Below are 27,723 nucleotides of genomic sequence, written 5' to 3'. Positions count from 1 at the left end.
GTATGTGCAGGATTTCGTTGGGGTTTTTCATGGCCTTCCTTTGCTGGCTGAAATTCCGTAGGAATTTCTCTCTTAACTCCTCATAGTTATCGATACTTCCCGGCTCTATACTGTCAAACCATACTCGAGCTCCCCCCGTCAATGTCTGGGGGAACATGAGACACCACACTGACATGGACCACCCACTTACCAAACCAGCCCCTCGATAGGCGTGTAGATGGTCTTTCGGGTCTGGTGTGCCGTCATACCTATCCACCGTGGAGGGGTACTTCAGTTTCGGGGACAGTGGTGCCTCAGCTATTCGTTTAGTGAATTTGGAAACATCGGACGTATCCCGGGGCTGGTATGGGCCTTCAAGGGGGTCCCCTGATATCTTCTCCTTCCCCTGGCTGTGGAAAGGAGTGTTACCAAAGAATCTATCAAAGCTTCAGGACTCCCGGTCGGGATGCCGGCGCCTCCTGGTGCTTTTGAACCACCCCCAGGTGTTTCGAAAGAGAGGCGAGTCCGGAGTGTCTCCAGTTTCTCTTTCCTCTCCCCCTCGTCTAAGAAAGTCCTTAAGGCATCCCTGTGGGCACATATGAATTATGGGGTGACCTTCCACCCTTCCTTCTCGCCTTCATCGTCTCGAGCTTCCTCATCTTCTCCTTCCCGCCCCATGAGGTCTTCTACGAGGACAGGTACTCCATCTTCTGGTCGAACATCGGATTCTTGTTGGACTTCACTTGCTTCTTCGAGGACAGCATGACCTTTCCCTGAATCGGGAGGGAAAGGCGGTGGCATGCTTTTTGAGGTTTGATCGGCCATTCTCTGATGTTATAGTAAGACCCGTGATCAAGAGGTTCTACGGATGGCGCCAATGTTGGATCCTATTCCGGCTGAACCGGGGAAGGCTCCTAACGTATCACGAGAATAGGATCAAGTGATTAAAAGTGAAAGTGAGAGTGTATATTATTGATGATCTTTCTTCTATTTGTGTATGTATTATACAAACAATCCTTGTTCTTATTTATAGGCGAGTTAGATATACACAAAATCCTAAGGTTCATAACTTTCGGCTTGGTCCCTTAGTCCGATCTTCTTTCCTTCGAGCATTGTCTTCTTTGGCGATCTTTACCTCTTGGTCGCTGTCTCATATCCCGGGTCACACGCTCCTCGGGCCACCCACCGGATGGGTCATGTTGCACGAGTTTCCCTCGGAATCTCTTTCCCTCCACTTTGCCCTCTAGAACCCTTTATATCTTTGGGCTCTTCTGAATTGGGCCTTGCTCAGGTTGTTGGGCTTGGTGCATGCCCATGAACCCGTCTCATAGGTAGGCTCTTCAGCAGTGATTTGACACTTTAACTTTAACTAACCCAACCATAACAAATGGTCTTTGCAAAAATGCATTAGACTTCAATAACCTTTTAATGAAAGCATAAACGGATCAAATGAATCATAAACAGTTATTGTATAACCCATAAGCTAATATTTTTAGCATTTCCTTTTTAATTTCATATTCATGTGAATTATTGATGGGAGATAACTTCAGTCTTAACATAACTTAAAACAAAATCAGTTTACTAAATAGATTACACGTTAAACTAAGGGCGAAGGGTGTGTTGCGTCATCAACAAACCCAATCAGGCCACTGGGAAATAAGCGTACAATATCATCAAAATCGTTACATATGTAAAGGCTATGTTGATGATTTTTTGTTGACCTCAATGCCATATACAGGGCCGGCCCATGGGTGTGGTTGGGTGGTCGACGGCCACATCACTCTACTAGGCACAATTTTTTTTTAAAAAAAAATTATATGTATTTTTATTAAAAACAATATGTATATTAATGTTTAAACACAATTACATAACCACTAGCTTGGTCTAGTGGCAAATGGGTATTATTCATAATCAAGAGGTTGTGGGTTCTACCCTCAATTGAGACATGTTTAATCATTTTTTTATACAAAAGATTTTTACACAACCCAAAGTATAACCAAGTAAGCTCATATAAAAATTAGACGGCTTAAACCCAACAAAATAGTCCTTTTACTTAAGGCCCAAAAAAAATTTCGTCTTTAGCCTAAAATTTTTTTGGCTTTCTCAGAGCCGGTCCTGGCCATATAGATGTTTTACCAACATGAACCGTTACTGAACTTATTTCATTCACTTTTGTAAAAGTTAATACAAATTTATATCATCTTATAAGATATAAAATATATACTCACCTTAGGCCATGGGGTATACTCTAATCATTCTTAACTCTACAAAAGCATCATGTGACATTCGTCAATTTCGGGTCTTGTTTGTATTCGTTTATTATGTAAACCGACCCGATTTGTAAACCGAAGCTTATGTTATAATCAAAATGATGGATTTATGTTACAATATTTTTTCACACTTGTTGGGTCTTGAAAACATCCTATTTTTATTTTTATTTATTTATTATTTATTTATTTATTTATTTATTTTTTTGTTGTTTTGTGTTTTTGTCTTGATCCATTTTGCATGAAAACTCTTGTGTCTCACACCCATATTTGACCACCAACATTACCCTATATATACACCACCTTTCCTCTTCATTTTCCCTTGCTACAACTCCAAAAAAAAAAAACTCTCTCAAACATCAAAGATTCAAGGTTATCTTCTTAAGTGTTCTTGAAGGATTTTGGTATTTCATCTTAATTGGTATTTCATCTTATTAATACTTGTTTATGGTTGTGCAACATATATATAATATACACCCCTTGTTTACCTTTGGTAGTTACTTCTCCGATTCCGGTCGGTGAGGTTTCGAACCCCATAAGGCAAGGCTTCATGGAGGACTTCGTGTCCTTGATATATATACATCTATATAACTTGTTCATACATATTAATCTTGCTTATTTTAGTTTGTTGGTCATGTTTACAAGTTCCATGGTTATGGGTTTTTAAGAGTCTATGCTTCGGTTTAATCGTAAATAGCTCTAAACCGTAAACCGAACTTTGTTACTAGTTTTGTTTGTTTAACCATACTTAGTGTTAGATCTAAGTTTCTAAAATCATTTTTACAAATTCTATGGTTATGGGTTTGTAGAATCTTACCTCGGTCTTAACCCGAAATACGATCCGAACCGAAAACCGAACTTTTGTTTAAAGACTTTATTGTTAACTTTTGGTATTTTTTTATTTGTACATTATTATACAAGTTATTTAGTGTTTGGACATGTGGAAACCATCTATGAACTTGTAGTAAGATGGAAACCGAACCAAACCGATTCTTGCTCGCTTAAGACACACAAGTGTGTTTTTTTTAGCCATCAAGACTTGTATATTTCTTTAAAAATAGTTACAAATTGATTTTTAAATATTTTCTTAAGTACTTGGAAATGTTGGATCCAACTTGATCTCATGACAAAGTTTGGACCGACAAAACCGAACACTCGCTTAACGTGCGTTGTTAGTTCTAAAACAATGGAACTACATACTTGGTTAAGTCTTATTAAATTTTATTGAGTTATCTCATAACATTCAATATTTTGGAAAGTTGACTTTGGGTTTGACCAATTATCAAGACCCGAACCGACAACCCGAACACTCGATAAAAAAAACCCGTTTTAGTATCTTTATTCCAAAGGGATTTGCATTCTTGCATTTTACCCACCTTATTACTTAACATAGGTTGAGTAAATATTAAGGTTAGATACTTTAACCCGGTTTCGAGCAAACTTACATTTTTAAAGGGTTATTATTATAAATTCTTAAATAGTCACATTTTAAACCTTGAACTTTAATTATTTACATTTCTCAACATTTATTTTGTTTAAAGACCTTCAAGACAACCTTTCTAAATTCAAGACTTCTTTTCTTTTTAGGCATTGTGCGTTAAACTCGTCGTTACGACAAATCTCCAAATTATCATCTTTCAAGTTTACTACTTGAAGGTGAGTACTTCATACCCCATTTTCCATCTTTTATTTTGGGGGTGACATTTCATACTTATTCAACAAAATGCTTTATATTTGAATCTTAAACCACAAACGTAGCTGTATACTTTACCTAAATAATTGCTCGATTTGGTGTTCTATGCTTATATGCCTATGTGTTTATCGCTTTTGGTTGGTGGAACTATAAAATCCTAGACTATTTGGCATCCCCTTATAGCAAGGTGTCATTAACGTAATGCAATTAACGATAACTATAAAATCTTAGACTATTTGGCATCCCCTTATAGCTAGGTGTCGCTAATGTGTTTAGCGATATCTATTTATCCAAATTACCACTTTTATTTATCGTTTCGTATGCAAGTTTTGTGGCTATCTTTATTATATACTAATATGATTAAACTTATGAATTACTCACCGACCTGTGTGTTGACAAACTTATTTTATGAAATGTTGCAGGTTTGCATCTTGGTTGATTTATGATTGTGAAGAAAACGACATCAAAGACCTTAGGATATTAGTAAAAATGAACAATATCAATTTGCCATATTTTGTGATATCTTGTTTATGGTTATTTTATGGATAATTGTTATGTGACATTTTCGATGTTGTGAAATGAAATGAGTTTATTAAATACTGTCACTTTAATTAGTGTCATGTGCTTATGGACAATCGTTACACCTCGGCATGTTCCGCCGCCTTTGGTCGGGGTGTGACACCAGAAGTCAAGAAGCCGCGACACAGTTGTAACAAGCACATATGTATATGCTCACAGTCGTACTATATGATACTTTTAGAGATGATGAAGGCGTACAAGCATCGGAAATGCAAACAAAAAGAATGGGAAAATCCAATTTATACGCATGTCAATAGAAAATGTGAAGAATAGTCTAACCTGTATCAAGAAATACTCAAATACATATACTATAGAACGATTAAATCAGATATGTGAAAGAGAATGAGAGAAAGCAAGATGGACTATTGGAGTTTACGTTTTTTGGAACCTGCAATAGATTCTTAGGAAACTCGGAGATAAAACGATCTCGAGCTTGTCCTAGATAAAAAATGAAGACCTTGTATGGTCTAAAGTCTGCCTTTTTTTTCTTCAAACCATTAGCCCTAGCTTTATACATGAATAGATACATTTGTTTTATGTGATTGTGTGAATGACATTTGTTAACTTCTTAAGGTGTCATTCCATTTAGCCAACTTGAACTATAAAGGGTGAATATGAAACTAAAAGTAAGGTAAAGGGTATGATTGTAAGTACACAAAGCATGAAGGTCAATAGTTTAATGGTTGACTTTCTTATTAAATGCAATAATAACATGACATAGGCTTGTTCATTGGCTTAAATTGTTACCAAAATGCAACATGGACAAAGCTATAGAGTGAAGATGAAACCTAAAGTAAGGTAAGGGGCTATTGTTGTAAGTACTCAAACATGAAGGTCAGTAGTTAAATGGTTGACTTTCTTTTAAAATGCAAGAATAACATGACATAGGCTTGTTCATTGGCTTAAATTGTTACCACAATGCAACATGGACAGAACTAGGTTTCTGCAACGGTTCAGAACTATGAGAACTGAATCGGAACCGGAACTGAAAAGGGTTGAAAAACATAAGCGGAACCGGAAGCTATTATAGCAAACCGGTTCGGTTCCAGAACTGGTAAAATCGGTTCTCGCTAATTGGTTATGCGCCAGAACCGGTTTGATCGTTTGTTTATCAAATGGGCTGTGCAAACTTTTCAAATTGCAAAACATGTTTATATAATTGTATGTCTTCTTCACGGTAAAATTAATGTAGATTACAACTTGAACATTCATTATATATTTTATTAAAACCTAATCGTTGAAGTTACCTAAATCATTAGTGGGATAGACTAAAGGAAGAGCATATCATTTTATATAATATTACCTTGAGAGCTTGAATCAAAATTGATGTTGTCTGCTAGGTATTGAACGCAAAAAAGAAGATATGAATTAAAGAATGATTAAATGGGCGCCGGCTAATAAGTTATCCTATAAAAAATGGGGATTGGTAAATTATTTAAAAAAGGTTTTTTAATATTTCGGTTCTTCGGTTCCACATCTAGAACTGTCGGTTTTACCCAGAACCGAACCGGGAACCGTTTAAGACAAATAATGAGAACCGAGAATCGTAAGGTAACACACATTGGCGGTTCTATGGCACCGTTTCAGTTCCGGTTCCTCGGTTCTAACAGTTCCGAACTATTTCTTGCTCACTCCTAGACAGAGCTATAGAGTGAAGATGAAACTAAACTAAGGTAAGGGGCTATTGTTGTAACTTGTAAGTACTCAAAACATGAAGGTCAATGGCTTGATGGTTGAGTCTCTTATAAAATGCAAGAATAACATGACGTGGGCTTGTTCATTGACTTAAATAAAATTACATTTTGATTGTTGAGGACCTCAATCTTATCTTGTTTCTAATAGGTGAGATGAATATAATTTTGAAAAGACAAATGATATCTAATTTTTATATTATAGTGCAGGAATATACGTAAACGTCCTACTTCACAATTGAAAAAATGACAAATAATGTACCAAGTACTATGGGTTTTTGGCACTTTTGCTAAGTACTATAGGTACATACCATCTAAAATATTTTAAAAGAATAAATGTATTTCTTACAAACAACAAAAAGTTACTTCTTAATCGTATACGGTATACCTATGGGTGTTAAGTGTTAACTAGGTTGTATTCGTGAACCCAACACGAAACCTACAACTTTGATATGACCTTGAAATCGTGCCAGACATATGAAGTTGAAGCTGAAGCCGAATTTATATAATTTTATTTTTTACTATTTAATTTTCTAAATAACAAATTTCCAATAAAGGAAAATATAAATCCAAATAAAACATATATATTTAAACAATAAATAAAAAACTAAATTCTCAATTCTCTTTTGTATTTTACATTTGGGAATAAAATAACAAACCCTTAAAAAACTATTACATAAAACATATAAGAAAAATATAAAATTTTATCGATCAAACCCTATATCCGACATATTAACTTTAACACAACTCATTTAGCTATATATTTTCGTGTTTTCACGTGGTATCAAGAGTCCATGCGTAAATTCAAGGTTATATTTAACAAAAATTAAGTATTTGTAACGTTACTAAGGGCGTGTTTGGGATTTCTTATTTTCATCAACTCATCACTTATAAACTTTTGGTTGGTTTTATCAGAAAGGATTATAATTCTTGAAAAAAAAAATTTTTAAAAGTTAATAAGGTGTATAAGGTGTTTGGCAAACCATAATGCCTTATGGATTTTAACTTATGGTGAAAGCAAAATAAAAGGGTTTTGAAAAGTTAGGAATCTATAACTTATTAACTTAATGGGTTTAATTTACCTATTATATCCCTATAATCCTCAAAACCTATTACACTTCTTTTAAAAAAGAGTGTCATTTTTAGTTATTTTAGTTTTCTCCAACATATAAGCTAATCCAAACATTTTTTTTTTAAAACTACTTTTAAAAAATTCATAAGTTAATAAGTCATTTTAACAAAAAGTCTTTTTTCACTTAAATAAGCAATCCCAAGCACACCCTAAATTTGGACAAATGTATTCAAGTTTCAACATCTTATTACACAACCAACTATGTCATAATAAACTAAAACTTTATAATAGTTAAATCAAGTGTAACAATGGTCTTTTGAAGGCTATAAATGATTATAGGCTATAAACTATAGAATATAAATAGCAATTAAATAGTAGAATTACGGCCGCCCAAAAGAGTGACATGTCTGGCTTGTTATTTGCTACAAGATAACACATTAGGTAGTTTAAGCAAGGTCTACATTAATCATTGTTAATGATTTATGTTATTATCTATAGAAATTAAACATACGATAAAACCAACATATTCATGTTTGGTCGGCATCTAACCTTAACAACACGTTACCAAATCATGGCACTCCTTTACCTGCTCTCTCTTCTACTTTAAATAATTTCTTTTTGTGTTTTGATTTCAAACTTAAAAATGATTAGTTTTATGTGTGTATATAAACTTTACAGTTTACATCCATTATGTTTTATATAGAATTTACTTAAGTGAATTGGCTTAGAGCAATGTTGTAAAGTTGGTCACTTGATGAAGAACCAAACAGCCTACGGATTAACTAGTCAGACCGGTCGAATTAGTTTCACAACCTGCATGATATCATAGATTTGTAAAAATATGAAGAAGTACAAAAAAACATGTAAGATGTAAAAAGAAGTAAAAATATTAATCAACCGAACCTAAACAAACTCAAACATTAATTATTTCCTAAAAATATTAGGTTTTTGTCACCTCCTATTTATATAAACCAGATCTTTTTACTCCACACATTGTCGTGGTTGAAAACGTAGATAAAAATAAGCAAATCATGCCGGTATTATCTACAAGAGCAACAAGAGAAAAAATAAAATAAAGAAAGAAACCCCATAAAAACTAATGAAAAAATCAAGAAAAATAAAGTTTATGAGCTATATAGTAACTTTATTAAAGTTCAGGGGCATCAACATAAATTCGATTGAATGTGTTTATGTATCAAATCACTAACGGGAAAAACAAACGTAAAGTTAGTGGATGCCATGTGATATCCACTGTTTAGTCAACCGCTCACCTCCATCGATTACAAACCATGAGACATTCACTGGTTGGTCAGCCGTTCACCTCCATTAATCACAATCCAAAACTATTCATGATGGATTACAAATTATATAGTATAATAACTAGAAACACATGATAAATAATTAAAACTAAACAAATAAACTAGCACCAATTCAACAAGTTCATGAAAAACCTTGAAATTCTGTTAGGACTCGTTTAACATGTCGATTATAAACTACTTAACTTGCTAATTCAAGATCAAACAAACTATTTACAGTCTGATTTGTAACACATTATGTTGTTTGTATGTAAAAAACAAAGATATACTAAAGTGTGAAAACATGTATTTATTGCAATATACAATTATTGTGTTGCCTATATCCAAAAAGGGGAGACAAGATCTATGCAACCTATTGGTGCCCTAACCTTTTTATTATTTCCAACCTTATAATTGTCAAGAAAACATAATCAAAAGTTGATATAGTAGTCATTACTACTCATTTCAATACCTCAATGATTCCACTCATCATCTTCTATTTTTAGCTCAAATCTTGTGTTGTAAGAAAGCATACAAATATCCAATGCATAGAGTGCTCTTGTTCAAATAATTTGATAAAATCATTAGTCATAGACTCATAGTCACTCAGCTAAAGTTTCTTAACCAAGGTTGGCAATTTTTGTTAATTTTCTTTAGGTAACATATTGGTGATAAATTAAGACGTCAAAAAAAGAAAAAAAAAACGACAAAGTTAGATACTCATGTTGACTTTTTTTTAACAACACGCACAAACCCAAAAATCTATTCCTAAAATCCATTAGATGTTCCCTTTGTAGGAGTTAAACCCGTACCACTTTGGTGGGAATAACACCTAAGGCCGCTAAACAAAAAGGCTATTGAGTATCGACGAATACTCGTGCTAAATAAAGGGACCATTTCATACATGGGAGTAAAGCATACTATCAACTATCAAGTAATCCTCTTCAAAATAACTTTAATGCCATGTTTATTCAATTTGGCATCTTCTCCTTAAACTTTATAAACTTTCATACATTATTGCAAATTTTAAGAGAGTGATCGAAATGCCAAAGTTTTGTAAAGACCTTTGCTTTTATGATTTTGTGTTATACAGTATTGTTATACCAAGTTTTAAAGAGGATATATGAAATTATAACTTGAATGGTAATTTACCTAGCTAAGTGTAACAAAGGCCAAACCCTTTTGGTTGCCATTACAAGTTTTTTTTATTTTTATTTTCCTCCTTTTATTTGGGTGCTTTTGACACCTCAACATGTTCTTATAATATATGTTAAGTAGGGATGAGCGTTTTCGATATTGATTTGGTACAGTCGGTATCGAATCGGCACCAAGTTTTGGATTTTCGGTACCGGTACAGAATATATTCAAGTAGGGTGCAAACGAGCCGAGCCGAGCCCGAGCTCGCCTAGGCTCGAGCTCGGCTCGTTTAATTTACACATAGCTCAAGCTCGGCTTGTTTCGAGCTCTATTTCCAAAGCTCGAGCTCGGATCGTAAGTAGATTTTCAAGCTCGAGTCCAGCTTGTTTACTATATATCAACTATTTTTTATATAATTATAATTATTTTTATATTTTTTTTCTATTATAATTTTATGTATAAAATAGTATACATTATTTAGTTATTTTTATTTATTTTTTCATAACATTATATATATTAATTAATAATTATTAAATATATATTTTAAAAAATTATATAAATGACAGTTTCGTTTAGGCTCGCGAGCCGGCTTGAGCTCGATAAGTGAAGCTCAGGCTCGGGCTCGTTTATTAAACGAGTTTACTTTTAGGCTCGAGCTCGAGCTCGGACGATTAAGCTCGACTGGATCGAGCTTTTCAACGAGTCGATCTCGAGTAGCTCGGCTCATTTGTACCCCTATATTCAACTTTTGGGATCAGGTTTTTCGAGATCGGTGCCGGTAGTGTGCCGTCCCGAGCTCATCTATAATGGTGGGAAATACGAGTGGGTTGAAGCCCAATTCAGGGGAGAGGATTGGGCCTCACTTAGCTTTAATGGGCCTCTGTTGTGTAAAAATTTGGTTAAATTATTTTTTGTACCCTTTCTATTTCTTTATAAGCTTTTAAGATTATTGATTTATTTCCAACCCAACAAACAAGCTTCACATTTTTTTTGGAAGGTGAATTGACAATTCACATTTGATCAACGAGTAAAGAAAACCTAAGACGTTAAACGAAGAAGACCGAGTAAGCGACCAAGTCGGGTTCGATATTGTTGGGACAATCGACGCATAAACAAAATCCCGGGCCTATGTCCCGTTCAAATTCAATGTTTGAAAGATGCTTTTCAGTTGCGAAGATTTTTTAAATGCCTTTCGTAGTGTCGAAAAGAACCAATCTCTCCCTCTCCCTCTCCCTCTCCCACATCGACCACAAATGAAAGCCATCGCTAGAAAGTGGTTCGATTTGCAAATCTGAATCATCGCGAACGTGTGTTTTCGCAACCTTCATGGTGGGGTAACTGTTCACAAAACCAGAAACTTGATCGGTTCCGGTTGTGGAAAAGGGTACAACCGAAACTAAACCATTATTTTCGGTTGCTCAAAAACGAAAAGAGCCGTCATTTATTAGGTTGGGTAAGTTACTTGGATTTCGGTTCCGTTAATAAGTTTTTTCACCCATACATTAAATTTTCATTCAAACATCTAAAATTAAATAAAATATCATTTAAATCGAACGAAATATCATACAAGATTTTATTAACCATTTTTTCAAACTTCATCCCTACGAACGAAAACGAAAGAACACGACATAAAACTAAAATGATTAAATTTAAAGAGTCAAAAATAATAATGTGGGTGGTATATCGTAAACGGTAACGAATGGCAACGTCTCTGAACTACTTTTAATCGATTCAACTAAAGATAATATTTCAAAAAACTTGCCTGATATTGATGTTTATTCTTGAAGTTTTAATATATTCCAAGTAACAAATATCATCTTCATCTGACAACTGCTTTTCTAAATACCCGATCTCTGCGTGTTCTGTATCCGTGAAAATCCTAGGCACGCCTGCAAAACAAAACAAAACAAAACAAAATAATAACCAAAATACAATTCAGAGGCAATTTCATATATGCATCTACAAACTTGAAACAGATCATATATACCTATGCAAAAATAAGATCATCATATATGCCCTTATAAAGTAATTAAAATATCAAATATACCGAATTCAATAAAACCAATTTAATAAAAATGACCATTTCACCATTATTTTTCTAAAATTTAAAATTTCATACATGCTCATCTATAACTTAATTTATTTTTGCCACCCATAAACAATAGTTTTTCCAATATATATAGGGTTCAAGCATATATACTGTAAAGGGGTAGAATGGGCATTAAGGAAAAAGAATTAAAGTTGGGTATATATGATATTTTTAGTTTTGATTGGGTACATACGAAAATTTTCAAGTTTGTAAGGGTATATATGAAATTAATCCAAGAACTGAGAATGTTGGAAAAAAAATTAAAAAAAAAAAAAAAATAATAATAATAATAATAATAGTAGTAATAAATAAAATTATGTACCGACCATGAAAACGCTCCCTTGCTTCCCCAGACATTAATACAATATCGCCACTGCGGAGGAACATTGCTAATGGTTCATCGTTTCTGGATTTCCCTCCAAGAAGAAAAATAGCTTTGCATCCCAAACTAAAATGAAACAAAAAAAACAAGTGTAAATGTCGGTATCCAACATATATTATACGACAACATTAATGATTATTTGATTCAATAACAATGTACATCGAGACTGACCTCATGCTTACAATAGGTTTACTCCAATCTGCCTCCATGTCATCAAGGTGACCACCGAGCATATCACCTGTGATATTAGAAGATTAATATAGTATTTATAAGGTGTTTGAATACGCATTCCGAAAGTTATTATGTGATACTGAATAATAGTACCTGACCCGAAGTAATTAACAATTGCAGCTTCTGGTTGAAATTCTTCTCCGACTGCCATTGCAGGTGCAGCCATTTTCTTAGCCAGTTGACAAAGTGCATCCGGAATCTTGTTGTGTGGGAGAGAAACATTATAGCTCCTCTATAAAATAATATAAATGACAGCAAACTTCAGTTAATCAAACAAAGAACGAGCAAATATAAACTCGGGGTGTGAATTTCTTACACAACAAGAACCTAACAAAAATTTCAAGGGTTTGGGTTTGGTATAAACGGGTTCGGGTCAGTTTTGGGTTGAACCCACAGGCAAACCGGAGGGATCGTGGGTTGACCCATATAACCCTTTTTATTTTTTATATTTTTAAAATGTGTTTTAAGTTTAAAATTAAATTGGCTGGGTATTTAATGCCAAAATTTAAAAGTAAAAAGAAAATTCACAAAAGATTTTATAATTGGAATGTAATTTTTTTTACATAAATTTGTAATTTTTTGTATTAAAAATGTAAATTTAAAATATTGAGATGTGAAAACGAAAAATAAAATAAAATGATTTCGGGTAAAACGAGTCGTGTTCGGGTTATCCTGAGAATATGTGTGTCATGTACGGGTTCACGTCTCTAACATGATTTTTGGGTTCGGGCCGTGTTGAATCCCCAACCCGCGAACATGACCCATTTAACAGTTATGAAGCAATATTACACAAAAGTCCACCTTTGACCAGTCAAACTGCAGACCGAGAGTGCTCCATCTTAATTTCCTTAGCAAGACAGCTGCTGGTACCGGTTTACAATTATCTCCATTAACCGATGAATCAAGTTCTTCGGAACTAGCCCACTTATGATTATGAAAGGTGGCATCATCAGCAACTGAATCTTCTTTAACCAACACTTGTTTATTTTTTGCAGCATTGAAGAGATTATGTATGCCTCCATAAACAGCATTGTGATTTGTTCGGTTTGGAGGTTGCGGGAAACTCACTAAGCTCTCTTTGATCCATCTGCATTCTTCTTCAATTCTCAATGCTGCAGGGATGAAATAAAAACCTGCAATCGAGATTCGAGACCACGTAATAAGCACAAATACTCCACATAACAAACGTGTCACCAGTCGGTTTACTGCATACAACAATTTCATCTAGGCCTGTAAACAAACCGCATGAACACGAAAGAAGCATGCCCATGTCCATTCATTTAAACTTAACCGAATGAACAAGGAGCTGTATTATGGACGTGTGTGTACGATCGCACTTCACGCCGCGCCAATTAAATACATCTTCTGACGAGTTCCATGAGTATCGGGACTGGTGAGGAAGCTTGGCTCGGCTCGTTTGCCCAGTAATCTTGACTATTTTAGAACTTTTGGTACTAATTAGATGATAATAAATGTCACATAATAGCTTTCGTTTAATTTTTTTTTTTTTTTGAAGAATAGTATTATTTTTCATACACACATTATATTTTTAATTCTTTATTGGCCTATGTGAGTAGATTTTCAAGCTCGCGCTCATCGTTTACTATACATCAATCATTTTCTATATAATTACAATCATTTTTATATATTTTTTTCTTTTATAATTCTATGCACAAAATAATATATATTATTTACTTATTTTTATTTATTTTTTCATCACATTAGATGTATTAATAATTAATAATTATTAAACATATATTTTAAAAAACTATATAAATGACTGACTTATTTAGGCTCGCGAGCCGGCTCGAGCTCAATAAATGAAGCTTCAGCTTGGCCTCGTTTATTAAACAAACTTACTTTTAGGCTCGATTACGCATAACCGAGCTAACATAAACATAAACAGACGTTCACAAACATAACTGAAATATAAAATCATCTCAACACACCAGGACACTCATCCAAGCCGAAAACCGGCTTATCGAACCGATTCTCAACCTTCGTAACTCCACAACGAAGTTCACCGGTTCTCGCAAACGTTTCGGAAACCGATTTGAAATCGATAACCTCCAATAGATCTACCGGTCTCGGTAGCTTCTTCTTCCTAACATTTAATTAACATTTAATCAATTAAAACATCGTTACACAATAATAATAATAATAATAATAATAATAATAATAATAATAATTTGAAATAATTGCTTAACTTTTTGAAGTGGAATCGTAATATAATTTGTACTTCTCGGTTTTACGGAAGGCGGTTCGGTCTGGATCGTCGGGTATGGAGTCGGATCCGTACATTTGGAGTGGTTAGAGTTAATAATAATAATAATAATTTGGGGATTTAGGAATTAGGGTTTATGATTTGGAAAACTTGGATTGGGAATTTGGGATTGTTTGATGTACCCATGAAACTAGAAGGGTAATAACGTCTTTTCATAAGAAAAATAAAGAGAAAATCTTCGAAATGTACATTTTTAGGTTTTACGATTTTTTTTAACGGACAACAAATCCTTAATATGAGTTGCTGGTGAAATTCATCACGTTGGGATACACTCGTTTTTGAATCATGGAAAGCCCTCGCTTGAGGTCGACGCCCGCGAACATTTGTCTAAAGGAACGACGGTGGGATAAAACACGGTCAGTTCAAGGATCAAACTAGTGATCGCCGACAAATCGCGTAGTCTCCCATCACCGGATGTCGCGCGAAACTAAGTGGTGGGGTAGGAATCGAGCATGTGTCGCATAAAACACCGTGTCATTGACAACATACATTTTACCACTTAGGCTATCCGCTATGGTGGGGGACATCGAAGCCCTTCCACCGTGCCACGTCATCGCCTCGTAGAAAACGGGGCATCGAAGCCCGCCCCGATATGGTTAATGCCCCTTGGGCGCCCCCCCCCCCCCCCAATATATATATGTGTGTGTGTGTATGTGAGAGAGGAGAGAGAGCGAGAGAGCCCACCGCGCCCATCGTCCCCTCCACCGCTCTCCCCTCCGCTCCCTGCCTAACGGCGCCCCTCGGTAGTGTTTGAAGCCCACCGCGCCCCTTCCCCCCCCCCTCCCTCCGCACCCCATAGCGTTTAGTCTTAAAGTCAAAAGATAATGGAGATTCGTGAATAATTACCGTTGTTTTAATGAAAAAATGAATCATTTTTCAATAAGATGGTTACGGTGTGAAGTAAAAGATCATGGGTTCAAACCTATAGAGTGTAAACATTTAGTCATTTAAAAAAAAAGATGGTTTATTAAACTATAAAGTTTTTAAAATGTTCATCTTTAAATCATCAGAACCAACGGCTTAAGCATGGCGGGCGGTAGTTTTTAAAACAATTATTTTTGTGGATCTCATTAACTATCGTCGTGTCTCACTAAATACCGTGGGATCTCACTAATAAACGGTTGGGTCTCACAGATAAAATCGTCGGAGCTCACAGAGTCACAAATAATATTGTCGAATCTTAAAGATAATACCGTCAAATCTCACAGATATTAATGCTGGATCCCACAGATAATGATGTCGCTTCACAGTAAATATTGTCGGACTTCACAAGATAATAACGTCATCTTGCAACAAATAACGCCCGATCAACGATTTATGTGACGCATAAAGTGTCATAATTTGTAAAAAAGAAAGGCGTATAATAACACAAACATGGGGGTCCTACGGTTTTATGATAGACATTTTAAGAATTTTTTAATCAAACAGACAATCTTTTGACCTTATTTGATTAAAAAAATAAACATTTTAACTATTCTCTTCAAAAATTAAACCTCCTACAAAGTCTCTCATTCATTCTTTGGCGTGAAAATGTTCATAAAACCGTTATAAGAAAAAAAAAACCTTTGATCAAAATTTCATAACTTTTCTAAAAAAAATCCGTTGAAAAATGGCGCGTAAGGCGGTAATCGAATCTCTAATTCTCAACAAGGCATGTCGAATCTCGCTTAATCGCACTTATGTTAAGACACCGGTTCCAAATTCGAGATGTAGGCATAGAATCATCAACAACATCAAATATTTCTGTTTGGGAAGACGAATTGATCTTTCGAATAATCGTGTTTGTGATAAAAATGTAGAGAATATGCAGACTATATCAGGTCATGACATATTGACATGTAACCATAGTTTTATATTTTAATGTTTTTTTATATTAATAAAAAGCTTGTTTTTGTTGTGCCTTAATTTTATGTAAACATTTTGTTTCAGACACAAATAATAAGTTTGGAAGTACAGCGATTGATGGTTCAACCGGTGAGTGGCTCACTCTTAATGAACAGGTATTGATAGTCACTAGAACTGTTTGGCGAAAAGTTTGTTTATATTCATTTGTTTAATAAATGAACGGACATTGACAAGGAATTTTGTCTGATTAACTAAATGAACGAGCACAAACTTAGGTTATGTTCGTTCAGTTGTGTTCGTGAACGCATTAACGTAAGATAATGTGTTCGTTTACGTGCGTTTATGTTCGCTTATGTTTTTTTGTTTGTTTATGTTTATTCATTAAAGGTTTTTAATAACTTTTAGTGACTTTTCTAGTGTTATCATATATATTTAAGCAAATTTATTAACTATAAAACGAAATCACATATGACTATTATTTGATTAATTTATATGTAAAGTTAACATATGAATATGAACGTTAAACAAAACAGCAACACAAACGTGGTAGACGGACTGTAGCGCTGACACTGACCACTAAAGGTTAACGGTTAGACAAATCCAATAAAGCATTGTTTGTGTTCATTTGTGTTTGTTCATTTGCGTTCGTGAACCATCACAAACAAGTTCATTTCTTTAATGAACGAACATGAACGTATTCATTGCATTCGGTTAGCTGTTCGTGAACCGTTCGTTTATCTGATAAAAGCTTAACGACGAACATAAATGGGACCTTGTTCGGTTTGGTACAATTCGTTTACACCCCTAATAATTATTATTATTATTATTATTATTATTATTATGTCAATGTTGAATGTAGCTTGCATATTTCTTCATAACTGATTTTATGAACTTAACAGATAAACACTTACCCAAGTGTTAGAAGGTTTACAGCAATAGGGTCCGGAGGCGATGATTTTGTTCGGTCTATGGTAGTTGCTGTCGAGTCGGTTATTCAACATCCGGTCCCACAGGTACGAGCATTCCAAGTTATTTCAGTGTACGTGCAGCCCGCGTATATTTTGCATAACTCGGTTGGTTATGAACGCATGAATGTATGATTGACCGCAGGGCTACGTGCAGCAGAGAGTGTCTTCGAGTGGGAAATATGTCTCGGTGAATATTGGACCCGTTCGAGTCATTTCTAGGGAACAGGTTTTTTTTCTTATTTGTTTGATTACTTTCGAGTAAAAAACACGCATAAATTGCGTAGACTAGAAGCGGTAATTTTAAGGCATACATCCTACTAAATTGTATAGTTTGTAAACTAAGATCATAATTGAACCTGACACAGCACGAATCCAAATAGCGTGTCACACATATGAACCCAAACACGACACGTGTATTCATAAGTTGACACAAATATAAACCAAAAGAAATTATCTATTTGTATTGCATATTAATGGTTTCAAATTCTAAGCTTACATATTATTATTTTTTTCTAAGCAATTATGTTTAAACTATGCGAACTTATTTTTAAACTTTTAAATTTTGGCATAAAAAATATCTAAATAGTAAGTTATTGTAAAAACACATTTTAATAAAGAGTAAACAAATGGGAAACGGGTCAACCGCTAGGTAGACCCAGAGAGGACCCGTTTAGCTAAACTTGTTCACGGTGTTGGTTATACCCAAATTTGACGTGAACCCAATTAGACTAAACCTAAACATATGAATTTCGAGTTAGATTTTTGTCATAAATTACACTGCTAATAATATATTTCTTGTATTCATATTAAACACTAAAAAAAATTACAATTTTAAAAGGTTAAGTAGAAAATATTTTGGGTCAACCCAAACCATCTGGTATAAAAAAGATAATTTTGATCCGAACCCGTTTTTACATGCTTCTCAACTCACTAATTTTTTGACAGGTTCAAGCTGTATATAATGCTATGAGGAGTGATGATAGGATGAAATTCTTTCTGTAACACATTTATATTTGAAACCATGTGTGTGTGTATATATATCAGTTATTTTTTATGTTTGTAAACATTTTTATGTTTAGAGTTGTATAGAAACTGGATTATAATATGACAATAAGTGTCAACAGTTGTTGACCAATGAAACTGCTGGGAAGATTCTTAAATTTTCATAATATTGAGAAAATTATAATATTAGTTATAAAAGTAAAATAGATATAAATAATAAAAGTCTATGGTCTATGGATGACTGGGTCTGCTAATTATTATGCTTGTGATGGAAAATGAACCTTTCAGCATTTTTTTTCTAAATTATAGTCAAAACCATGATGCATCATAAAATTATTTTTATTGCAAGGAAATGATTTTTAATATGCAATTACATTGCCATAAATCAATATCTTTTAATTATGAATGTTATCACCAATTTATATGGGAGACATGAGGCCAGGGTTCGATTTTTGATCTCACCCGGTTTTACCGGCTCCTCGTTTCGTGCCGTTTGGCGGGCGTGGGGGTCGGGTTTAATCCGGGGAATCTCTCATTTAGTGGACCGCTAGGGGCTCCGTCCGTCCGGACTAGTGGCCGGCTCGGGCTACCTTTAGCCATTGGGGCCGCGTACGGAGTACCAGGCGTTACTTAGTTGGTCGTTCCCAAAAAATATGGTAGTGAACCCAACATGGTGTTTAACTGTTTATACTCTTCTAAGTGCATAGAGGGATGTTTATCGATTTGGTTTATTCGATTATCTTTATTTTATTTGAAGATTCTTTCGGACAAAAAAAAATGAACTTAATTCAGGTAGTTTAAACTGATCCGAATTAATAAGTTCTTTCTCTGACTTCTTTTATTATTGTTTGTTATCGGACTGAGTTGAGTTAAACAATACTATAGTAAAATTGTAATTGAGTTGGCTAAATTACAAAACTTAGTAACTAATATTTGTTGCTCGATTTATTAGGATTACTGGGTTATATGTACGTGTGACACACGGGTTGAAACCATTATTTCATATCAATAATTATATTTCATGAAATTTAAAAATCAAATAAACATGTAACCAACTACATTTACTTATAGTCTTGACAAAACATTTTGCGAACGACCAAACCAGATAAAATGAATAAGTAATAACTTGTAGATACTCTAAATAAGCAACAAACATTAACAATTCACATATATTTATAACATTTAGTCATACAAAACATACCCGAGACAACATTAGATCATAGATGGTCTAACCATACATACCTAAAAAAAATAAAAAGCAAACATTTTCAGTTCAACAAAAGCAAAAAACATTACACAAGAGAAGTTATGCAGGTAAAATAAATCGAGTCATTATCATTTATTGGAGACTTTAGTAAAATATAAAGCTCACCAGCCTGATAATTGTTGAGTTCTATTGCAGTTCATTTAAAATCAAATTCAGTATGTCTGTAATAAGACCACGTCACAAAAGTACCTATGGTAACGTACCTCACGGATCCGGCAAGTACCTCTACATCGGCAGCTTCTACAGTAACGTACCTCACGGATCCGGCAAGTACCTATGGTCCGACGGCTGTATGTACGAAGACGAATGGAAACGCGGCAAAGCTTCCGGCAAGGGTAGGTTTTCATGGAGGGATTATGCTAAAGGGCTTCGATGCCCCCTCGCCATAGAGGGGCGTTATACCTTGAGGCTTCGATGCCCCCGATGCCCATGTGGCGATGACGTGGCACGGTGGCGAGGCTTCGATGCCCTCCACCATAGCACATACCCTTATTGTTTTCATTGCAAGTTCTTCACTCTCTCTAATATACTGGGACCCACGTCACAAAAGTATTTGGTTAAAAACACATGTTCACATGCACCAAAATATGGGACTTGAAAGTTTAACTACAGTACAACTTAGATCAAGTGATTGAAAAAAATTCACATAAAAATTTATATAAGATAACTAAAATAAAAACCGTCTTTATTGGCAAATTTGAATACAAATACGTCTTCGTCGGCTCGTCGGCAAGTTTGAAGAAAACAAGGTTGTCGACGGGATTGTGAAACCCGTCGATGCCGGAGATGACATTCCAAAAATAGTCGCATACAACGACTTCTAAGGTATCCCAAAAGTTGACTTTGTCGACGAGTTTGTTTCAAATTCTGCCGAGAAGGCAGGTTATGACCATGTGACAATTTTTTACTGGCTAGACGTCGTCATAAAACCAAGGCGGCGTATGCGACGTATTTAGAAGAGACATTTCTGGAATTTAAAAATAAGTACGAACATTTAAAGGACCTCTCTGCTTAAAAGAGACATTTTAAGAATTTTTCCTTGCCTGGATTAATTTGTCAAATGACACCTAAGAGCATTCTTATCCAACCCATCATTTAATGTGAGAGATGTTTTTATAATTTAGAGAGTGATTTATGGTGTTGTGAGTGAAGAGCTTTTATATTTTAGAAAAAGTAGTGATTTTTCTGTATATTTGAAAAGCTACTGTTTACCCCCTATAATTTTTTAATATATTTTGAAAGTAGTTGTGAGTGAAGGAAAGAGAAAATGTAATGATAAAAGGTATAAAAAATATTATTTAATTAAAATAGAGAGAGAAAATGTAATGGGTTTTAATGTAATTTTTGGTTTAGTGATAGGGGGTGGGACGAGAATGATCTAACATCTCTTATTATTATTAGGTGCATCTCATTAAATTAAGAAATAATCTCATAAAATATTTAATATAAAAATCCTATAAAATAGGAATATATTAAAAATTAATATCCGAATTTTTTTAAATATATTATTTATAATTAAGAATCAATTTTATAGTGAAAAATATAAGCGGGCCATGGGTTTCACTAAACCCAAATAACTTTTATACCAAGTTATAAACATCTCACTTTTTTTTGTGTGAAACCCTTTCATAATCAAAACTTAATAATATTATTAATTCTTTTACAATAAATAAAATTAAAATACAAAAATATATATTCATATTATAAACAAATAATGTAAAACAACCCTCATAATACGGATCTATAAAAGCTAGTATATAATATATGCTAATTTTAAATTTCATTACATTTGTTTTACGTCCCACTTCGTCTCAACTTCCCACCCTCACCTCCCCATGTTTTGTTCTTTCTTGAGGTTAATATTCTCCTTGATTCATTTTCTAATATACTAAAGTTTATAAGTCAAGTTTATAGATCATGATACTATAATAATAAAGTTTAAAACATAAACAAAAGGAAATTAATATTGAATAGTGTGTCATGCAATTTTGATACTATTAAATTACCTCTTTCTAAGGAATAAACGAATTTTAATAATTATGTCACAAATATTAAATCCGAAAAGAGCTACGTGGTAGCACGTAGTCAGTCACGAAGGCCCATAACCAAAAGTGTTAATAATTCTTTTGACAAAGTCACAAAACTATAATAATTATTAATAATAAGTGTCTTATTCGTGTCCGTCATGGATTCGACAGTTTACCACATTAGTTTTCTATTGCTTTATTACTGTTTAATAATGGTACTTATAATTTAAAAATGAAAATTAATATTTCGTGTATTGATCGATAATAATTCTATTTTTATAAATCACTACCAACAGTCCAACCTTTCAATTATTTTTGTTTCAATGATCATTCGTTAAAAAACACTTAAAGGCGTTACGTTATTTTCCGAGTTTCAAACTGATGTTGTAGGGTTTTGACCGGGAGAAGGACACGAGTCAACTGATGTAAAACTTATCTCGAAACGATGTATCAAATGGTTTTGGGAGGAGAACACTACAGGGGAACGCTATTGGAAGGACGCTATTGGGGGGGGGGGGCTCATGACGACCGATGCACTTGGGGAAAGTGGTTGGCCATGCGTTTTTTTTTCTCTCTCTATCACAAACACATGCATATGTATATCAATATATATAGCATGATAAAGAGACATTAAACACAAAAGATCGTTATAAAAAAAAGCACAAGCCTGCGTAATGATGCTGTGTCGGTAATATGGCACTATGAAGGGCTTTAAAACCGCTTACATAACAAACAGCGTTACGGTCAAACCGATACACCATTGGTGCAATTTTCTCCAAAAATAATATCCAGAAATGGGTGCAGTAAGTCATATCCAAGTGGCAATGTGTCGTTGACCAATGATATTGACACCGTTACCTTTCATTGACGTCGTCTATGTCTAGCTATCCGCTTATCCTCACCACCATCATAAACCCCAATTTAAATCTTATATCTCCACTCCCACCAATTGGAACAATAACATACATGAACAAAGGCAACAAAACTAATAATAATAATAATAATAATAATAATATTAGCCTCCCCATCCTCTATATCTAGTATCCAGTTCCCACACCATCATAAACCCCAATATAAATCTTGGATCTGCACTTTTACTCCCACCAACCGGAACGATAACATACACGAACAAAGGCTATATCTAGCATCCAGTATCCACACCACCATCATAAACATAAACCCCAATATAAATCTTAGATCTACACTTCCACTCCCACCAACCGGAACAATAACAACACGAACAAAGGCAACAAAACAAATAATAATAGCCTCCCCATCCACTATATATAATATCCACTACCCACACCACCACCATCATAAACATAAACCCCAAATCTTAGATCTACACTTCCACTCCCACCAACCGGAACAATAACAACACGAACAAAGGCAACAAAACAAATAATAATAGCCTCCCCATCCACTATATATAATATCCACTACCCACACCACCACCATCATAAACATAAACCCCAAATCTTAGATCTACACTTCCACTCCCACCAACCGGAACAATAACAACACGAACAAAGGCAACAAAACAAATAATAATAGCCTCCCCATCCTCTATATATAATATCCACTACCCACACCACCACCATCATAAACATAAACCCCAAATCTTAGATCTACACTTCCACTCCCACCAACCGGAACAATAACAACACGAACAAAGGCAACAAAACAAATAATAATAGCCTCCCCATCCTCTATATATAATATCCACTACCCACACCACCACCATCATAAACATAAACCCCAAATCTTAGATCTACACTTCCACTCCCACCAACCGGAACAATAACAACACGAACAAAGGCAACAAAACAAATAATAATAGCCTCCCCATCCTCTATATATAACATCCACTACCCACACCACCACCATCATAAACATAAACCCCAAATCTTAGATCTGCACTTTTAATCCCACCAACCGGAACAATAACAACACGGACAAATAAACCCCAAAATAAATCTTAGTTATGCACTTTTACTCCCAAGCAATCAGTAGACTTACACTTGGGGAAACGTAGATTCAGACTATCCAGTTCGATTCTGTGCTTCTTCAATCACGAACAAAGCCATGAAAGCTAATAATAATAATATCATCCTCCCAGAACGAAGACTCTTCCTCGCACTCTCCTTCATAGCCTTACTCGCAGGCGGCCTTCTCTTCCTCACCGTCACACACTCCGACACCTCCCGCTTCTTCTGCACCCAACCCGACTCCACATTCCACCCCATACCCGACCCGATCCAACTCAAATCCATCCTGCACTACGCCACGTCCCGCATTGTCCCACAGCAGTCATTCTCCGAGATCACGGTCTCATTCGACGTGCTAAAAGCCATCGGCCCGTGCAATTTTCTCGTGTTCGGGCTCGGGCATGATTCGCTGATGTGGGCGGCGTTTAATAGTTATGGGAAAACTTTGTTCCTGGAAGAAGATCCGACGTGGGTCCAGACGGTGTTGAAGGACGCGCCTGAGCTTCGTGCGGAGGTGGTTAAGTATCGGACGAAGTTGTCTGAGGCGGATGAGCTTATGAAGGCGTATAAGTCCGAACCGGAGTGTGGGCCCGCGAAGGGGTATATTAAGGGGAATGACAAGTGCAGGTGAGTAGATATTATCTGTTACTTGATATTAATGTCTGTATATTTAGATGATATTGTGTGTAAATGCAAATGGGTATGTTATTAATTTATTATGGTAAATTGGTAATTGCCACTAGAGGTGCATAATCAGGTTTAAAACTTAAAACTGGTTTGGGTTGAAACCGGTTCGGTTTGGTAAACAAAAGTCAAAACCGGTTTATGATCAGTTTCGATTCAGATTGAAATCAGTTTCTTACAATGTTACGATCGGTTTTGGTTCGGGTTTTGATCGGTTTTTTGCCCAGTTTTGGCCGGTTTTGGTTCGGTTAACCGGTTTGAGACCGGTTTTGGTGGATAAAATTACAAACTGGTTCCAAACCGGTTTTCTACATAATCGGTTTCAAACAAGTTTGGTTTTCCGGTTTGCTGATTTCCGATTATGAAAACCGAACCGAAACCGAACCGGTTTGAAACCGATTACGTAGAAACCGGTTTGGAAATGATTGAAACTGGAGGTTTGGAACCGGTTTGTAATTTTCTCCACCAAAATCGGTTCCAAACCGGTTAACCGAACCGAAGCTGTTCAAAACCCGAACTGAAACTGTTCAAAACCCGAACCGAAAATGATCAAAACCGGTTTTGACTTTTGTTGACCAAACTGAACCGGTTTTAAGTTTTAAACTGGTTTATGCACCTTTATTTGTCACAGTGTCACACTACCAGGTTTAATATTAATGCAATAACGTATACAGTCAGTTTTAGTAAATTTATATAAACGCATAAATTTTTGCACATATTTTTTTTAAGACGGGCACGTAGAATGTATGTTTATATAAAATACAAGCCCCATAAAGACTTTTATTCACATATCATAAGTTTTAGTAAAGTTATATGAGTTGTAGAATTTAGGGACCACATGTTAAAAGTTAAAAGTGCCCGGTATAAAACATTTATTTGATTTCATTTGAGCCAATATAGCTTTTTTCACATATCATACGGCCCGTGTAAAATGCTAATTATATGTCAAATAGTTTCAGTAAACTTAATGGGCTGTATTATTTTTGCATACCATTATAAACGCTCGTATAAAACATTGTACCTTCTATAAAACATTGTTTCTGTGAAATTATACGACCCGTATTAACTTCTATAAACATCTTAAAACAAGGCCACATTATACATTTTCTATTTTCATGCGGCCTTGTATACCCTTTACCACATATCATACTGTCTGTATAAGGTTATACGGGCTCCTAGGATATGTTAGTGATGCATGAATGGCGTGCCTGAGAAACTTATACGAATTTTTTTCGATCTTTAAGATTAGCACTCACGAGTTTACCCGATGAAGTGTACGAGACGGAATGGGACATGATAATGGTAGACGCGCCGAGGGGTTACTTTGCCGAGGCGCCTGGGAGAATGGCGGCGATCTATTCCGCCATGGTGATGGCTAGGAATAGAAAGAAATCCGGCGTGACCCATGTATTTTTGCACGATGTTAATAGGAAGGTTGAGAGAGCTTATGCAAATGAGTTTTTGTGTCAAAAATATTTGAAGCATTCAGTTGGACGGTTATGGCATTTTGAGATACCACCGGCTAGCAATATGACCAGCGGCAACAACGGCGCTTGGTTCTGCTAAGTGTTTTTTTTTTCTTTTTTTTCGTATTTTATTTATCATTTTTAATGTATTTTTTCCACATCATTATACCATTTACTATGTTACTTATTTTAGAAAATAAAATTTACTTTTAAATTTCATGAAATGAGTTCTTATAGTCACAGTTAAAAAAATCTTAACGGTAACACACGAATCCCATATCGGTCACAGGGGGTGTTTGGCCTAGCTTACTTAACCATGCTTATAGCTTTTTTTTTTTCTACAAAATAAGCTAAGTTTGGTGTTTGGTTTTAGCTTTTTAAGCTTATGCTTATAAGCTTATATAAGCTAATTTGAAAAAGCTTATTTGAAATATGGTTTTTTTAGCTTATTTAAATAAGATTATTTGTGTAAGGGTGTAACTTACCAATTTACTCTCAAATGAAATGGTTTAATCCATTTAACTTCATCTCACTCCTATTAATTTTTAACAAATCAGTTAGTAATTAATGCATGTTGTTCATTTTAACCTGTGAAAAGCATAATTCATGGGTCGTTTTAACAAACTTAACACTAGTGGAGAGTGGTTTAATGCATATTTAAAGTGTCAATGTCTTTATTCAAGAAATACTTAATGGTCACCCGAGACGTTGTTATGAAGTTTTTAGGCTTCACGTACCGGTATTAAAAATGTTATGTTCGGATCTTTCAACGCATTACGGGTTGAAACAAACACGCAATATTTTTGTTTATGAGTCAGTTGGGATTTTCAATGAAAGCATTGCGTAGGCCCGAATTTTCAATGAATGTTTATTGAATATTAATGTATTTTTGTAGAAGTTTTACGTCATTCTCGATATAAATTTATCCAAAATTGATTGTATAACTTATAAAAATAAAGTAGATGCATATAAAATATAAGTTATGTGATAATATGTAACCATGTTCATTTTGGTCCTTTTAGTAACATACGCTAAATAAAAAAAGCTAACACAAATACTTAAAAAGAGCTTATCAACTTGTTAAATAATAAGTTGTTAAATAATAAAAAAAACTTATTAAATAATAAAAAATAAGCTATAAATTCATTTAAAATATAAACATAAACTAAAAAATAAAAGCTTGTACAAACACCCCCATAAATGGAAGAGATGTCAAGACTCTATCTCCATCCATATGAGTTCTAAAAAACATTTTATTTTCTTTCTAAAATTTGTTTATTCTTTAAAAACTTCAAACATCCTATTCTATTTCTCCATGACTCTCTCTCTCTCTCTCTCTATATATATATATTACTCATAAAAACTTAATTTATTTATTTTTCTTGATTTTATACATTCAAAAAAATATATAGATTGATGGAGTAGTCACCATCTAAATATAAATGTTTAGTATTAACTTTTTTTTTTCATAGAAATTTCAATAAAGTTGGGTTTTAGATGCTTCTTCATCTCATACTTATATTATATAGAAAGCATAAGTTTAGAAGTTTTTATTAAAAAAATTGCATAGAATATAAGTTTAGAGATTTTTACTATATAACATGAGAAAGAAAAAAAAACAAATCTAGGAATTACTCTAAAAGTATAGAGAATACTAGTTGATACTAAAATCAAATTCCTAAGGATATAGATAATATTCTATAATTTTCTTCACTTTAAGTGTACATGGGGTAAGGAATATAAATAACTAAATGTATAATAATCCAAATTTATGATT

The 27,723-nt window shown here is 34.4% G+C and overlaps 3 protein-coding genes across 3 annotated transcripts; 2 read left to right on the top strand and 1 right to left on the bottom strand.

The window, feature by feature from the left end:
- Nucleotides 1-11,418: 11,418 nt before the first annotated feature.
- Nucleotides 11,419-14,716, bottom strand: LOC143530466 (DNA N(6)-methyladenine demethylase ALKBH1A-like). The gene is made up of 7 exons (XM_077025997.1): nt 14,622-14,716; nt 14,365-14,525; nt 13,217-13,548; nt 12,509-12,647; nt 12,356-12,422; nt 12,129-12,250; nt 11,419-11,602 (listed from the first exon to the last, which is right to left on the bottom strand). The coding sequence occupies exons 1-7, from the start codon at nt 14,714-14,716 to the stop codon at nt 11,463-11,465; spliced, it is 1,056 nt and encodes a 351-aa protein (XP_076882112.1). The 3' UTR covers nt 11,419-11,462.
- A 1,592-nt stretch (nt 14,717-16,308) lies between these two features.
- LOC143530447 (uncharacterized) lies at nt 16,309-17,892 on the top strand. Its single transcript, XM_077025984.1, has 5 exons — nt 16,309-16,537; nt 16,629-16,699; nt 17,444-17,557; nt 17,655-17,738; nt 17,878-17,892. The coding sequence occupies exons 1-5, from the start codon at nt 16,309-16,311 to the stop codon at nt 17,890-17,892; spliced, it is 513 nt and encodes a 170-aa protein (XP_076882099.1).
- A 6,001-nt stretch (nt 17,893-23,893) lies between these two features.
- LOC143530465 (arabinogalactan O-methyltransferase 1-like) lies at nt 23,894-26,097 on the top strand. The gene is made up of 2 exons (XM_077025996.1): nt 23,894-24,423; nt 25,725-26,097. The coding sequence occupies exons 1-2, from the start codon at nt 23,894-23,896 to the stop codon at nt 26,044-26,046; spliced, it is 852 nt and encodes a 283-aa protein (XP_076882111.1). The 3' UTR covers nt 26,047-26,097.
- Nucleotides 26,098-27,723: the final 1,626 nt, after the last annotated feature.

This window comes from Bidens hawaiensis, unplaced genomic scaffold, assembly GCF_021521415.1.
Source record: "Bidens hawaiensis isolate Kalapana, Puna unplaced genomic scaffold, B.hawaiensis_p1.1 tig00008946_1, whole genome shotgun sequence".
Classification (NCBI taxonomy): Eukaryota; Viridiplantae; Streptophyta; class Magnoliopsida; order Asterales; family Asteraceae; genus Bidens; species Bidens hawaiensis.
The sequence above is the reverse complement of the archived record's forward strand: the minus strand, read 5'-3'. Positions and strand labels throughout refer to the sequence as shown.